The 14,319-nt window shown below is 34.6% G+C and overlaps 1 protein-coding gene across 1 annotated transcript in view; it reads right to left on the bottom strand.

Annotated features, from left to right (window-relative positions):
- Positions 1-14,319, bottom strand: part of LARGE1 (LARGE xylosyl- and glucuronyltransferase 1) — a 188,488-nt gene that overhangs the window by 143,672 nt on the left and 30,497 nt on the right. Inside the window, exon 3 of the mRNA XM_015812827.1 lies at positions 11,497-11,620. Within this exon, the coding sequence (XP_015668313.1) occupies positions 11,497-11,620 (124 nt within the window). The remainder of the gene's footprint in view (positions 1-11,496; positions 11,621-14,319) is intronic.

Genomic DNA, 14,319 nt, shown 5'->3' with positions numbered 1-14,319 from the left:
AAAATTATATATGAAAAGGAAAGTTATTGGTTCTTTAGCTATCCATGGGAATGGATCAACTCATAGCTGAAAATTTTCTCAACATTCCTTTAGCTATATCAATCATGTCATGAGAACAAGATTTTCAGAAGTTTCTCTTGAATTTATTGTGAAAGCTCTTTAGGCAAAGTGGCCACAGAAGCTCCAGATGCCCTTCCCCACTTAGAATATTGCAATAGGTTAACTCATTTCACCCCCCCTAAAATAAATCTGATTCTTTCATGCTCAGGATGTGGGACTGTGTCAATGAGAGTCACAAATGGTAAAATTAAGGTTCTTTCTCAATCTTCAAGTTCTCCATTCCCCAATATGCTGTGACTGGAAAAAGCAATGATAGCTGCATTGCCAGCAATATTTTAACTTGAAAAGAAATCTTCAGTCATTGAATCTATCTCTTTTTCCTACAAAGGTGTTTTTCTGCTATCTGTTGCAATAATATTTTTTTCAATCTGAAAAAATAGGAAAAAAATGGGCTTTGTGGAATAGCCAAAACAGAGCACGTTTATCTGTCTGCTCTGTACAATGAACATCTCTTCTGAATTACTCTGCAACATCTAACTATGAGCTATTTGGTTAAATTCAGTGAATTGCCTTAGTCTCTAGACCAATTTTTTTTTCAAACTTAGCAACTTTAAGATGTGTAAACTTCAACATGCTGGCAGGGGAATTGTGGGAGTTGAAATCCACAAAAAGTAAAGTTACCAAATTTGAAAGATACTGCTCAAGACCAACACAACCCTATTTCAAATATTTCTCCCTTTCATTTCTGATATAATCACAATTACAAAATTTAGGCTTTATATTGAAAAAAAAACCCCAAAGGAAAATAAAAACTTTGAAAACCCTCTAAAATTATGTCTCATCCAGGAAGCAGTAACATGGTTATCAGAAGTGCTACTGATAGACAGGAAACTCTGAATAAAATAGAGCTAGAAGGGATCTTGGACCTTCTAGTCCAGCCCCCTGCTCAAGAAGGAGAACCTATACCATATCAGACAAGTAACTGTCTAGTCTCTTCTTAAAAACCTCCAGTGATGGAGCGCCCACAATTTCTGGAGGCAAGCTGTTCCACTGGTTAATTGTCCTTACTGTTAGGAAGTTTCTCCTTAATTCCAGGTTGCTTCTTTCTTTGGCCAGTTTCCAACCATTGTTTCTTGTCCTGCCCTCTGGTGCTTTGGAGAATAATTTGATCCCCTCTTCTTGGTGGCAGCCCCTCAAAAACTGGAATACTGCTATCATGTCACCCCTGTTTTTTCTTTTCTTTAGACTGGTCAAACTCAAGTCCTGCACCTGTTCTTCATATGTTTTAGTCTCCAGGCCTTTGATCATTTTAGTTGCTCTTCTCTGAACTTCATGTTCCTGTCAGATTACTCCTACTAGAATAGTTGCATTGGGAGTAAGAGATACAAATATAATAAGCAAAACATTTACTGCTCTTTTTAGAGAAAGAATGAATATCCAGACAACCTTTATAAATTATTTTTTTTTTACCTGTTAGAAAAGGAGGTAGAAGAAGGGATTAGAACAGGGGTCTTCAAACTTGGTCCTTTTATGACTTGTGTACTTCAACTCCCAGAATTCCTCAGCCAGCATGCTTGGCTGAGGAATTCTGGGACTTGAAGTCCACAAGTCATAAAAGGACCAAGTTTGAAGACCCCTGGATTAGAATTTTAGTTTACTTCTATATTCTAATCCATTTTTCAAAGAATTGCATAAAGTGAACTGATATTATCAGTTATCCTTTCTTTATACCCCAATAATATACCCGATTTCTAAAAGAAGTCGTAATATCCAAAATACATTTTTAATTCCATAGAACCATTCCTATGAAGATACATGCATTTTATGAGAAGACGATAATGAAAAGACATGCATAAAACATTAATTGATCGTGGCCAGGTGATCTTGCTGGTGGTCTTCTCATCATTACCTTGAATAACGCATTATCATTTGCTAGTGGAATTCACAGGATCTTGCTTTCACCAGAATGGCAAAAACAACATCGCAGGGACTTGCTCTTTAGGGAATTTCTGTGATGTCACATCACATGTATAAAAGGGGTGGAATTTATGTCACCATGGGAACAGCATCTGCTGTCATCTGCAAACTATGCTTCGTCACTTTTTCCAATTTCAAAGAATTTGAGAAATTTAAATTATACTAGATAAATAGACTAGATTGCAGAAATCTGGTTTTCCCTTTGATGAAAATGAGTAATTCCAGCAGATCACTTTCCAACCTCCAGGAGTTAACAGGAAGCTGCATTTGATGATAATTTTCAAACAGAAAAAATGTACCACAGATTAATCATTCATCTATACTAGTCTTACGCACACTAGCTGAGAGTTCGGGGAATTGCAGTTCTCACATACCTGAAAAGGAACTTTCTGCTATTTTAGATATACAAGGTAATGACTTAAGATTCAGTATTTGGGTGACCCTTAAGTATGTTTTAATTTAATAATTTACAATGCATAGGTAATTGCAAATAAAAATAAAATGGTACATTCTAATGATCCATACCAAAGTTTGGTTTATTCAAAGAAACTAAATAGTAATGAAAGTTATATATTCAGAAAAAAGAGAGGTGGTTAGTGTCCAGATACTTTTGATCAACAGTAGCTGCATAATTAAATGTTTATTTCATGCTTTGACTAATGATTACGTTCAGACAGATGGTTTTTAGAACTAATAATAAGAATCGTTCAGCTATTTCTCTTAGTAAAATAATGCAAGTATTAGTAGAATATATCGGAGGATTACATCCCTTGAAAATTCTCTTGAAAATTATATAAAAGAATATAAATGGTATGATATACATTTTAGAAACATTTAAATCTCCCCAACAAATTCACAGATACAGAGTAACTAACCCCACCCCCCCTCACATTATATATGTGTTTGATCCTATTACATTGAGATAACAAAATCTCTGGGAGAATGTCTATATGCAGAACTGCACAGGACACTCTACTGCAGTTCATCTGTATTTTAGTAAAATTCAGAAATGTATATGATTGCCATACTGCTACTAAATCAAACAGAAGTATTACTTGATTTCTACAGTTAGGAATTAGTCCCTCGACAGAAGTAATCTAAAATTGAAACTTGATTTCTGAAATAGAATAGGAAAAAAGTATAATAAAAGTAAGTGCTTATATTGGAAAAGCACATTAAATTTTTCTTGATGCAATTTACACATAAGGATGAGAATGACTTTTACACATCACTACTTCAAGTCTGAATAGGAAATTTGACTTCTGCCTCCAGCTTAGATAAGAGGACTGTTATTTTAAAATATGACCATACTCTAAATTAAGGTTATCTTGCATAATAGTGTTATTTCAATTTTCAAGGCAGCATTCTAGTCAATCATATAGCGGCCATGCATTTAGAAACAGTATTTAAAAAAAGAAGCAGGTTTTAAAATAGTAATTATTATAAAACCAGCATATTTAATTTTTTTAAACTGGCCCATTAAATAAGAGGAGGATATAATTTTGTCATTATAAAACGGCTCACTTTGACTATTTTTAAATACAAGTAGATCTCGTTTAATAACCTTAACTGGGACCAGGAATTACATGACCACAATTGTGCTTTCCAAGTGGAAAGACATAAGACTATCCAGTTTCACACTTTGGGCTTTTTTTTTTTTTGCCTCCTAACCATTCCCCCTGCCTTTTGGAATGCTGAAGTGCCTGCTTACTCTTGTGTATACATCAAAGGCAATGTGATTGTATCACAGTCTGGGGGGGGGTTGTGGGCGTGCTATGCAAATATATACTTTCTTGAAATCCTTCCCTCTCCAACCTCTCTTCTGTGCAACTGGGAGGAAGAGAAAAAAGCAAGCGATTTTAATTGTCAAGTGATATGGTTGTAAAGTGAGACATCACATGCCCATATCACTCAGCAACTGCAACTGCAATCTCACTTGTCCGAGTTGTGGTCGTGAACTGAGAATTGTGGGTCACTAAACAAGTAGGTATCTCAATCCAAGCCATTCTATGTTTGGACTTTTCCAGCCCCAGGTTTCAGTAATGTAACAGACTGCCTCCAACGTCCCACACTTGCCCCCCATCTATGCCCTTTTCCTCAGAACTACACCCTTCTTTGTGGGAGCAAGAAGCAGCCCCAAAATTTCATAGCACTGGGGCTGCTTGCCATGCCCTGGGAAACCTCAGCTATCCCTACCCGCGGGCCGGATGCGTCATGCTGAAACCATGCCCACCCCATTGCCGGCAATGGAAAAAAAGTCGCAATATGTCACAACACATCACGTGACGCTGCGAGTTTGACATCCCTGGTTTAGGAGATACTGTAGTCTGTATCCAAATTAGTTATGACAAATTGAGGATTTATTTGGAATTACTTAATTCGCATCTTCAATGCTACACTGGTCTCTTACGGCCCTACAAATATTTGAATGTACCATGTATCTTGACTACTGCCATGTGCTTATGTGGGCAACAGCCTCTGAAGATGACTCGGAAGATACAACCGGGCTGGAAAACACCTATTTTGAAAGCACAGCTTTAGTTGCCAGTAAGCCGCCAAGCCGAATTCAATGTATTCATTACCTAAATACTAATACAAATCTCATTGTCACTGGGCGAAACAGTGCATTATAGGGCAACAATTTTTGAACCAAGGTGCCTCAAAGTGGGCTAGCTTACAGAATGTGTCCAAAATTCAGGACCCTGAATCCTGAAAAAATGAATGCTCCAGCCCTACTAGCTACTGCTGCACTGCTGAGCTGTTGCTCTGGTCATGTGATCTTCATTTTTAATGTTCTGTGAAAGTTTTCCAGACAGTTTCACAATTTCTCAATCCCTCTCCCATTTAGCAGCAGCCGTTTACCTGCCAAAAGGGAAGCGGAGGGGAGATTTCTGATGTTCTCTACCAGATTCTCACAAGCAAACTTAATAAGGAAGCTGGCAGGAAGTTGAAAATTGCCCCTGGTCCTACTGCTTTTTTGCAGTGTTATTCTGTTTTTCTGTTTAGGTGAAGAAATATTTCTGAAATAATGACCAAATGGGACACAGATTATAAAGCTCTGTATAGCACAGTGCCAGGTAATATTAGGGACTGCCTTACCAAATTCAACTCATCTTGTAAGAATGGTGAAATCCTGTCCTGCAATAGGGTTAGTGGTGGGATTCAGCCAGTTCGCACCACTTCAGCAGAACCGGTAGCTAATTTTTTGTTGCCCAGGCCCAGAATTGACTTCCAGAAGCAGCATCCACACAGAGAATCGGTTGTTCACATATTTGAATCCCACCACTGAATAGGGTGAAAGGAACATGTGGCAATAGGCAGGTTTTGCTGTGATTGCCACAATGCTGTGAAACATGGTTCCCACAGCTGGTCTTTTTGCCCTTGATAATCTAGAAAATCCTGGAGACATTTTCTCTTAGCAGATGCTGGCAGGGAAGACATTTTCTAGCTATATTATGCAGATGTGAAAGTACTTTTATTATGGTTGCTTATTTTTTGTTTATTGCTAACCATCAGATTTGGTTGACTGATTGGGGCAGAACAAAAATAGTGTACTATGTGCTCCCCTATTTTAAGGTGTTCTAACTGGTACCTTCCAAGTAAAGTGGTAAACAGCAATGGCTCAGCAGCCAAGGAGAAATGTGTAAGTGATTCCTAGAGGTCAGACGTGACAGATGTGTGGAAAAGAATGCTGCAGTCTGTGAAAAAATTATACTGAAGTGATTCAGATAAGCCTTCCTCTGCTCAAGGTGATACAACAGGAGGATGTGCGGCAGCCAATTAGAACTCACAATTTATTGGTGTCACTTTCCCTCCTTGGGCCCTTGAAACAAAGTCAGATTGCTGGAGCCTGTGGGCAGTTCTCCCATTGCTGTTCCAGAAATAAAATAGAAACAGAAGTATCTTGCACTATCTGCAATCCATAGGTCAACATCCATATAGATGTCAGCTATCCCAGACCATACAGATACTTTTTGCTATTTTCAATGAACTAGATAAAAGATGACCCTCTACTATATTACTTTCTTTCAGGCATAAAGAAACCAAATGAAACACATTTTTTTATTTCTGTTCTAAAAACTACCATTTACTAACCATAGCACTTTGTAGAAATTTGACTGTGTTTTCTATTGTTCTGTTAAGCAATTTGAAGTTTGCTACCAAATATGAGATTATAAAGAAAAGAGACTTTATGTTATAAATTGGACACTTCTTCAAATTAAAAAAAAATCTTCATATGGGTTGTGTTCTACTATAGATCTACTGTAAAGCAGCCTACTTGTCTTTATAGTTGGAAGTAATGTTTATATTTGATTTGAAGCACTCTGATTACTTTCACTTTTAGAACATTCCTCATTTACACAGTTCAGCTCTTGGTTTTCATATTGGTATTTGTCATGCTTATAGTTGAATCTATTTAAATTTATGGCTGTCTGAAAGCAGAACTTGATTTTGACAGTATTAGGCATGTTTGAATAAATAAATAAACAAACAAATAATTTGTATGACCCCCCCCCCATCTTGCAATTTGGGAGTATACTGTATCCAATGGAACTGCTAATAAGTAAATTGCTAAAGACTAATCTGAATAGGGAGGTCATGAAACAAATTATTTCAGGCTAAGAAACAGGCAAGTAATCTATCAAACAAAGACGTGAATACAGTTTATAGAAGAAATGTATCTCTCTACGATTCCTATGCAGCTTCATTAATATTCAAGGTATTCCAGATGCAGTGTCCAGAAAAGCTATTGGCAAACATCATTAGACAGGAAAGCAAAGCAAAACAAAACAAAAACAAAATAACTTAGGATATTTTTATCACACTCCAGTCCCTTGAAGGAATGTGCAGCTGATCCACACTTCTTAATTTCTGGTAATCAAAATGCCAAGAACAAGCAAAACTCTCATAATTTAATCCTGCCCATCCCAAGCTACTGTAAGTCCTACAAGGTCTACTTCATTACAGTTCCATGCAAAAGATTTTTTTTTAAATCCCCATTTCTTCATGGGAAAGGAATTATGAGTAAGGGAGACTTGTTGCAAAGACATCAGGTCACCGGTTTTTGCCCCAAATCCAAGTAACAGAAATAATAAGGTAGGGGTTTCTGAAAAGTATTTAATACTCACAATCTCCACTGAGGAAATAACATTTCAAAGAAAAATCAAAGCAAACAAAAACCCATTATTTATTTATTTATTTATTTATTTATTTATTTTTCTTTCTTTCTTTCTCTTTCTTTCTTTCTTTCTTTCTTTCTTTCTTTCTTTCTTTCTTTCTTTCTTTCTTTCTTTCTTTACATACATACATACATACATACATACATACATACATACATACATACATCCTGTACGAGCCACAAATTAATTAGCTTAGCTCTAGAAAAGAGCTAACATTTTGAGGTTGTTAAGGTACATAGCTGCTTTCCCACGGGGTGCAAAGTCTTCAGGTAGAAATATCCTTTGTCCTCCAAAATTGATTATTGGCAGTTCTTGGATTTTACTTAATGTAGTTTTTTAATGTCCATGAAAATCACTAATGATACTACTCTGAAAGAGATCCTGAAAATAATATTAAAAAAGAGAGGGGGAGAAATTTGAAATTAAACCCAAGTAGAATGCACATTGGGTGATAATTATATTTATATTGGGCTGCAGATGCAGACAAGATCATAAGAATGGAATAATAGGAAACTCCAAACTCTAGAGAAGAGGTGGGAAGCTATTATGAAGATGATTAACTAGTTGTAAAATGAGAATAAATGATGGCATTACCGAGGGAACTACTCAGGGAACCATTGTAATTATTTTGGAATGGGTCTTCAAAAAAAAAAATGAAAAAAAAATCATAGAAAGATTCTCTAGACTGTTATTTTGATCCTGACACAACAAATGGACTCTCTGCATTCTGGAATAAGAAGAGTACTACTGCCAAAAGTGGTAACTAATTAGCTGCAGAAAACTCACTGTTTCTAACACAATCCAATTATGCTTAAATGGAAAAAGCTTTGTGGCACAATGTGAAAAGTCCCATTAAGGCACTAATCATAGAAACTGGCCATAAGGTACCTGAATAGATGAAGTCTCTAGCTGAGGGTAAGACATCTCCTGCCCAAATGTTAATGAACAGGAGACTGACCTTTCAGCCACAAATAAAAACACTCTGCAGATGGAAGATGAGACCAGGAAAAGGGAACACACTAAACTCAAATAGAAACTACATATAAACGGGTACAAAATTACTTCTATATGAAAGTATCACAAGAACTTAACATTTGTATGTGTACCTACAGTACAGATGCCAAAGAAGTAAAAGTAAAACAAAAGACAACCAAGTTTAAGTAGGAAGAATGTGGCTAATGGAACATTATGCACACAACAACTTGAATACAAAATGAATCTGAGCAAATAAAGTATTAAACAAAACAAGAGACAATAATAAATTAATAAATAGAACAAGCAACAAAGTTCTTCAAAGATCAAAACTGAATTATTTCTTAAATGATCAAGAAACAAATCAAAGACAATATTTTAGATATGACTAGAAAAGATTAAAACCAAAGATTTGGAATATTTATGAGTATTAAAGAGAAAAAAATAACTCTGGCATTAAGATTTTTTTCAAAAATAATGTATTTGAAGTGAAGTGAACAATTCATCACACACAAAGAAAAAAGGAAAGAAAAACACAATAAATAAAAATGTTAAGAAAAAATCTGTAATTCCAAATATACTCCACTTAATTTTATAAGTCTTTGAAAAGGAAAATAACTTTTCATTGTTCACCAAGCCTATCCAAATGTTTGTATTAAGATAATTATATGACTGAATTTCAGATAAGAAACTATAACAATCTGTTTAAAAAGAGGGGAATATAATATTTTATTTATTTATTGCACTACTGAATCAGATAGGGATCTTCAACAGTTCACAACAATCTACAACCATTAAAATAACTTTGGTAAACCTTAGGGGTTAAAAAAAAATCACTGATGTACTACTCAACTTTTTTTTTTAAAATCAGGTGTGTTCACATTGATTAGACAAGATTTTTACTTTTACAGAGTCACTGATAGGCTTATTATTATCATATTGCTAATAGTGATGGCCACACAGAAAGTTTGCAAGATTCAAATCTTTATAGTAGGTAAAATGTGTTCCATAATATTAGACATTTGCTATGGATCAAAGGCATATAAAGTGTTTTAAATGAATTATATTAAAAGTTATTGGTATGATTTCTTAGCAATTGATCCATAATCAATTTGGAAATCCAAGTAGCCCAAGAATAATTGATATTTGTAAATTATGAATCTAAAATTCTGAGGAGTCTATGACTATTGCCAAGACAGATTTATCAGGTTATCTGATGAAGGTGACTTTCCATGGGCTTCTTCTCTCAACAAAGGTTCAAATGATTTGTATTCAGACCATTGTCCAGAAGTCATTTGGGAATAAAAATGTCCACAGTAACTGCAACTAGTGCTAAAACCAAAAGCAAGCAAGAACTCTTATGTGTTCATTCTTGACGATTGTGTGCAAATATACATCCTACATTTTGCCCTCTTTATTATTTTATTTTCCATGCATGAAGCATCAAATGGCTTACCTAAGAATCTAGTCTAAGCCTCCAAATTCTTATAAACATGATTTTGTATTCATTTTCTGGGTAAGATATTAATAGGGCAATGCCCTTCCAATAGGCTATTCTTCAAATGCTTTGGATTACAGCTTTTCTCTACCTGAATTAGCATGGCAAATTATGTCATTTGGAAATAATGGATACCATAATCTAATACATATGGAAGAAAGCAAAATGTGTTATATATGTTGAAGCCAAGAAAACTGTCTGCAAAAATCTTCTCTAATTATATATGTGAACTTGAGCAGGAGCTGATCTTACTTCCTGGATACAAAATAATTCTGGGAGGTATGATTCTTAGAGAAACAATAATACTCTAAGCACAATAGCTAGCTTGGATTCCATTCCATCTTAAATAATTTTGATCTATTAATTCCATATTACGTTCTAGTTTTTTTCAAACTGTAGTTTTCAGTAGGAAGATGAATCAAGTCAATATTTGCCTATTGCTTAATATACAAACTAAACTGAAATTTAGGTACCTTTTTAAAAAGGTGGCAGTATTTTCTGACAGATAATCCTTCACTTTGCCACTTTCTCAAATTACATTCTGTTTTCCCTTCCTTCTAATGTGTGGAGTGGCTTGGAAATTAGTACAGCAATTTGCTAAATATGTTTTTAGCTTGTTACAGGATCTTAATCAAGACATTGATTTGATATGCCATGAAAATTACTATCACAGCCTTCAGATGCCAAAGTATTTTCAAAAATTTCATAGGATGACATTATTTCTGTACTTCCAATCCACCTGTAAATAGCTACAATCTAATTTAAAGTGATAATTCTAAACACATCTGTGATTGCCAGAAATAAAAAGGACTTGCTGCTTTCAAATAATGATTTTTAAAGCATACCTTTAATGGAAAAGCGAGACAAGTATGGTAATATGTAAAAACAAATCAGCAATGAAAAGTAACCTAGAATACATGCTTATATCTTCCATAGCCTTGTTAGGCACCTTATTAGAAAAAAAATAGTTTATAATACATTGCAAAAGATCACACACACACACCCCGGAGCATATGATGACATTCCTGAAACTGCCCTTATTTTATCCTTACAGCAACCATGTAGATTTGGTTGAAAGCCAATTATTAGTCCAAATTTATCCAGCAATCTTCATGTCTGAATGGGAATCTGAACCTGGGTCTACTCTACACTCTGTCTGGCCCTCCTTCTCATCTATCACACAGAGTATGTGGGCCTATTGATCATATATCATGCATTTTTTTTTGTTTTACAAGTGTAGGGTTAGGGCTAGGGTTAGCTAATTTTAATGAGCTAGGAAAGTGTTTATTGCAGGGATGTCAAACTGCTGGCCCGCCGGCTGGGTGTGTCACGCAAAAGCCGCACCCACCCCAGCTCCGGCAACAGGAAAAAAGTCACGATACGGCGCAACACATCATGTTATGCAGTAAGTTTGACACCCCTGATTGATTGTATATGGAAGGCATTTATGGTAAGCACTGGTACAGTGACACTTTGTAATGCATTTTTTTAAGCAGGCAGAATTGGTTTAGAAATGCAATGTGTTTTTAAATGAACAGATTCCCTAACTGCACAATTTTGTCCAAACATCTAAGTTGGGAATTGAATTGCTAAATGTTAAAAAGTGTAGGCATAGACTTGAAGTTGGTTGCATACAGCAGGCAAACCATAGAACACCAGATACTGCTTAACCCAGGCAATTTCAGGCAGTCATAGCTGGACAAATTCAGGTTATATATCTGAGCCAAAAGGATTTATTTCCCATTTCTAGGAGTTAAGTAATTACACAAGGAAATCTCAACATGAAGCAATTTTTGGATTATATTTTACCTTCAACTCATCAGCATCATAGAAGTTTATGCGCACTGCAGGGACCATCCATGTCTGGAAAAGGGTTGCCAAGATCTGTTTGGCAATGGCATCTGCAATGAGATGGAAGTGAAGAGGGTTCCGTCTGTTGGAAAAAAAAGGGAAGGAGAGAAGAATGGTGAAGGCTTCAGCCTCCGTTTATACAGAAAGAATTGCCTCTCTCCCTTCGCAGATCATACACGTTTTGCTTTCCCTATACGCCGCAGTACATCACATTAGAACAATTTTTTTTTAAAAAAAAATCCATTTTATTTGCATGTGGTTTAAAAAATTCTCACAATATCCAGTTTGCCTCTTTAAAGATTAATACCCTCCCAAATTTGAATACTGAAGATACTAGTTGAATTTTTTTTTTAAATTATTTTGAATCGCCTTGGAGGATTCACCGCTATGATTTTTTTTTCTATGAAAGAACAGAAAAGAATGGAAAAATAGGGGGTTTTTTTTGTATTTTTCTTATTGACCTGCAGTGTTAAGTCTACACCACGTTGAGATGGAGAAGCTCCAGTAATAAATCTGGAAACATTTCAAAGGAAGGTTCTGGCCCCTTATCTTTGTCCTATTTTTGGGACAGAAGATTTTTACATAGCTTTTTTGATATGAATTACAGGTAGTCCTCAACTTAGAACGATTCATTTAGTGACTGTTTAAGTTACAACAGCACTGAAAAATGTGACTTATGACCATTTTTTGTATGTATGACCTTTGCACCATCCCCATGATTATGTGATCCAAATTCAGATGCTTGGCCACTGGTTCATATTTATGACCTTTGCTACGTCTGTGGGTCATGTGATCACTTTTTGCGACTTTCTGACAATCAAAGCCAATGAGGAAGCCAGATTCACTTAACAACCAGGTTACTAACTTATCAACTGCAGTGATTCACCTACGAACTGTGGCAAGAAAAGTCGTAAAATGGGGCAAAACTCACTTAACAAATGCCTCACTTAACAACAGAAATTGTGGGCTCAATTGTGGTCGTAAGTCGAGGACTACCTGTATACAATGTGATCAAATTTTGCTATGTGGTTTATAGAACACTGCAAATCATGACCTTTGTATCATAAAAATTGAAATAGTTACTAGAATTCTTATTTTATTACCATATATCTTACAGTTTTGATATATAGATTTATAGATATTTTTATCTTTTACTCCTTTATTTTTAAGTTTACTTGCCTATAGTTATAATTTAATTTTGAACTTGTAACAGAAATATGAACTGAAACTTTAGTTAATCTTGAATTCTATCAGGCTCATTGAAACAGATCTGAGATAAGTCTAAATTTGGTTCCCACAAAGCAATTTAAATCTGATCTCCTCCCCACCCCCCTGCATTTTATATTTGGAATTTGGAAGGAAATAATCATGGTTTGCATATTTATAAAAATGTGTACCTTTTGTCAACATGCATTTTTTTTAAATAACTCACCAAACTTTTAAAAAGTTTGCTTGCATAAACGGGAAGCAAAAACCTCATGAAGCTATACATATGAAAGAAAATATAGGAGGCATGATTCTCCGGATAGTTATTAGTTAGTTTTTCCCAAAAGTAATCTATAAAGACATTTAACACAAATAGCTTTAAGCTGTTCTGTTTGAAATTCAATGTGGTTACCCCAGCATAAGTATTTATTGTTTATAAAATTATCACCCAATTTTATCAAACAAAAATAAAATTATCTTCATAATTCTCCCAATAACTGTTAGTACTGTATGAGACAAGATTTGGTTTTGTGGATGAACAATGAATGGGAAGGGCAATGAATTATTCAATGACTAAATGGTTTGTTTTTCCAATCATCAGTTTTGTGTTGGAACCATATCTTCTACAGCTAGTCCTTGTTTAGCAACCACAATGGTAACTGGCAAGTTGGTCATTAAGTGGAATGGTTGTTAAGTGAAACTACAACTGTGCTTATGATTTTCAGCTTTCTTTTGCTTTCCAGACCTGTGAAGGTTGTAGATGAAAGTTACTTTTTCATCATCATAATAACTGTGAATGGTCATTAAACAAATCTGTTGTTAAACAAGAACTACACCCTAATTAGAAAGAGTAACATAGATTACTTGACAGATATATATAGCTCCATAAAAATATACTAGTTTAACTAATTAATGCTTCCACTATTAATCACAAATGTAACATAAAATCAAAAGCCATAATAATAATTCTTGTACTTTACCTCTCTGGCAATATCTGAACTTCTTATTTTACAAATTCTATATTTGAAAGCTTGTTTATATTTGTTAAGTTCACAAATTAAATTAGTCTTGGAAAAAATATTGCTTCATGCAAGCTAATAATGAAAAAAATCTACTGTAACTACTGGAAATAACTACTGTACTTAGGATTATCTTCCTTTTATATACACAAGGTCCAAACATGTTTTTAGAAAATAAGATGCATATGCAGGCAAAGAACATTTAATTAATTAATTAATTTAATTAATTAATTAATTAATTAATGCTACCCATCCCTCCTATATTTTTTTATAAAAGTTTTATTGATTTTTAAGAATTACAGTCTTTAGTGCTTAGTAAATAACATGTTGTCTGGGTTCAAATATTTAACATTGACTTCTTCAATATAAATCTGTTCAATACTACACAATCCAGTATTTTTTCCCTGATCCTCCTTCTCCATATTTTTTCCATTTTCCCCTCATTACATAGTTACAATTTTTGGTACTGTTAATGTATACAGAGTTAAATATAAACATCTTCATCATATTTTACTAATATCATACAAACATACATATTTTACTAATATCATACAAA

This window comes from Protobothrops mucrosquamatus, unplaced genomic scaffold, assembly GCF_001527695.2.
Source record: "Protobothrops mucrosquamatus isolate PMUCROS unplaced genomic scaffold, P.Mucros_1.0 scaffold113, whole genome shotgun sequence".
NCBI classification, from domain to species: Eukaryota; Metazoa; Chordata; class Lepidosauria; order Squamata; family Viperidae; genus Protobothrops; species Protobothrops mucrosquamatus.
Note: the sequence above shows the minus strand (reverse complement) of the source record. Positions and strands in the feature narration are given on the sequence as shown.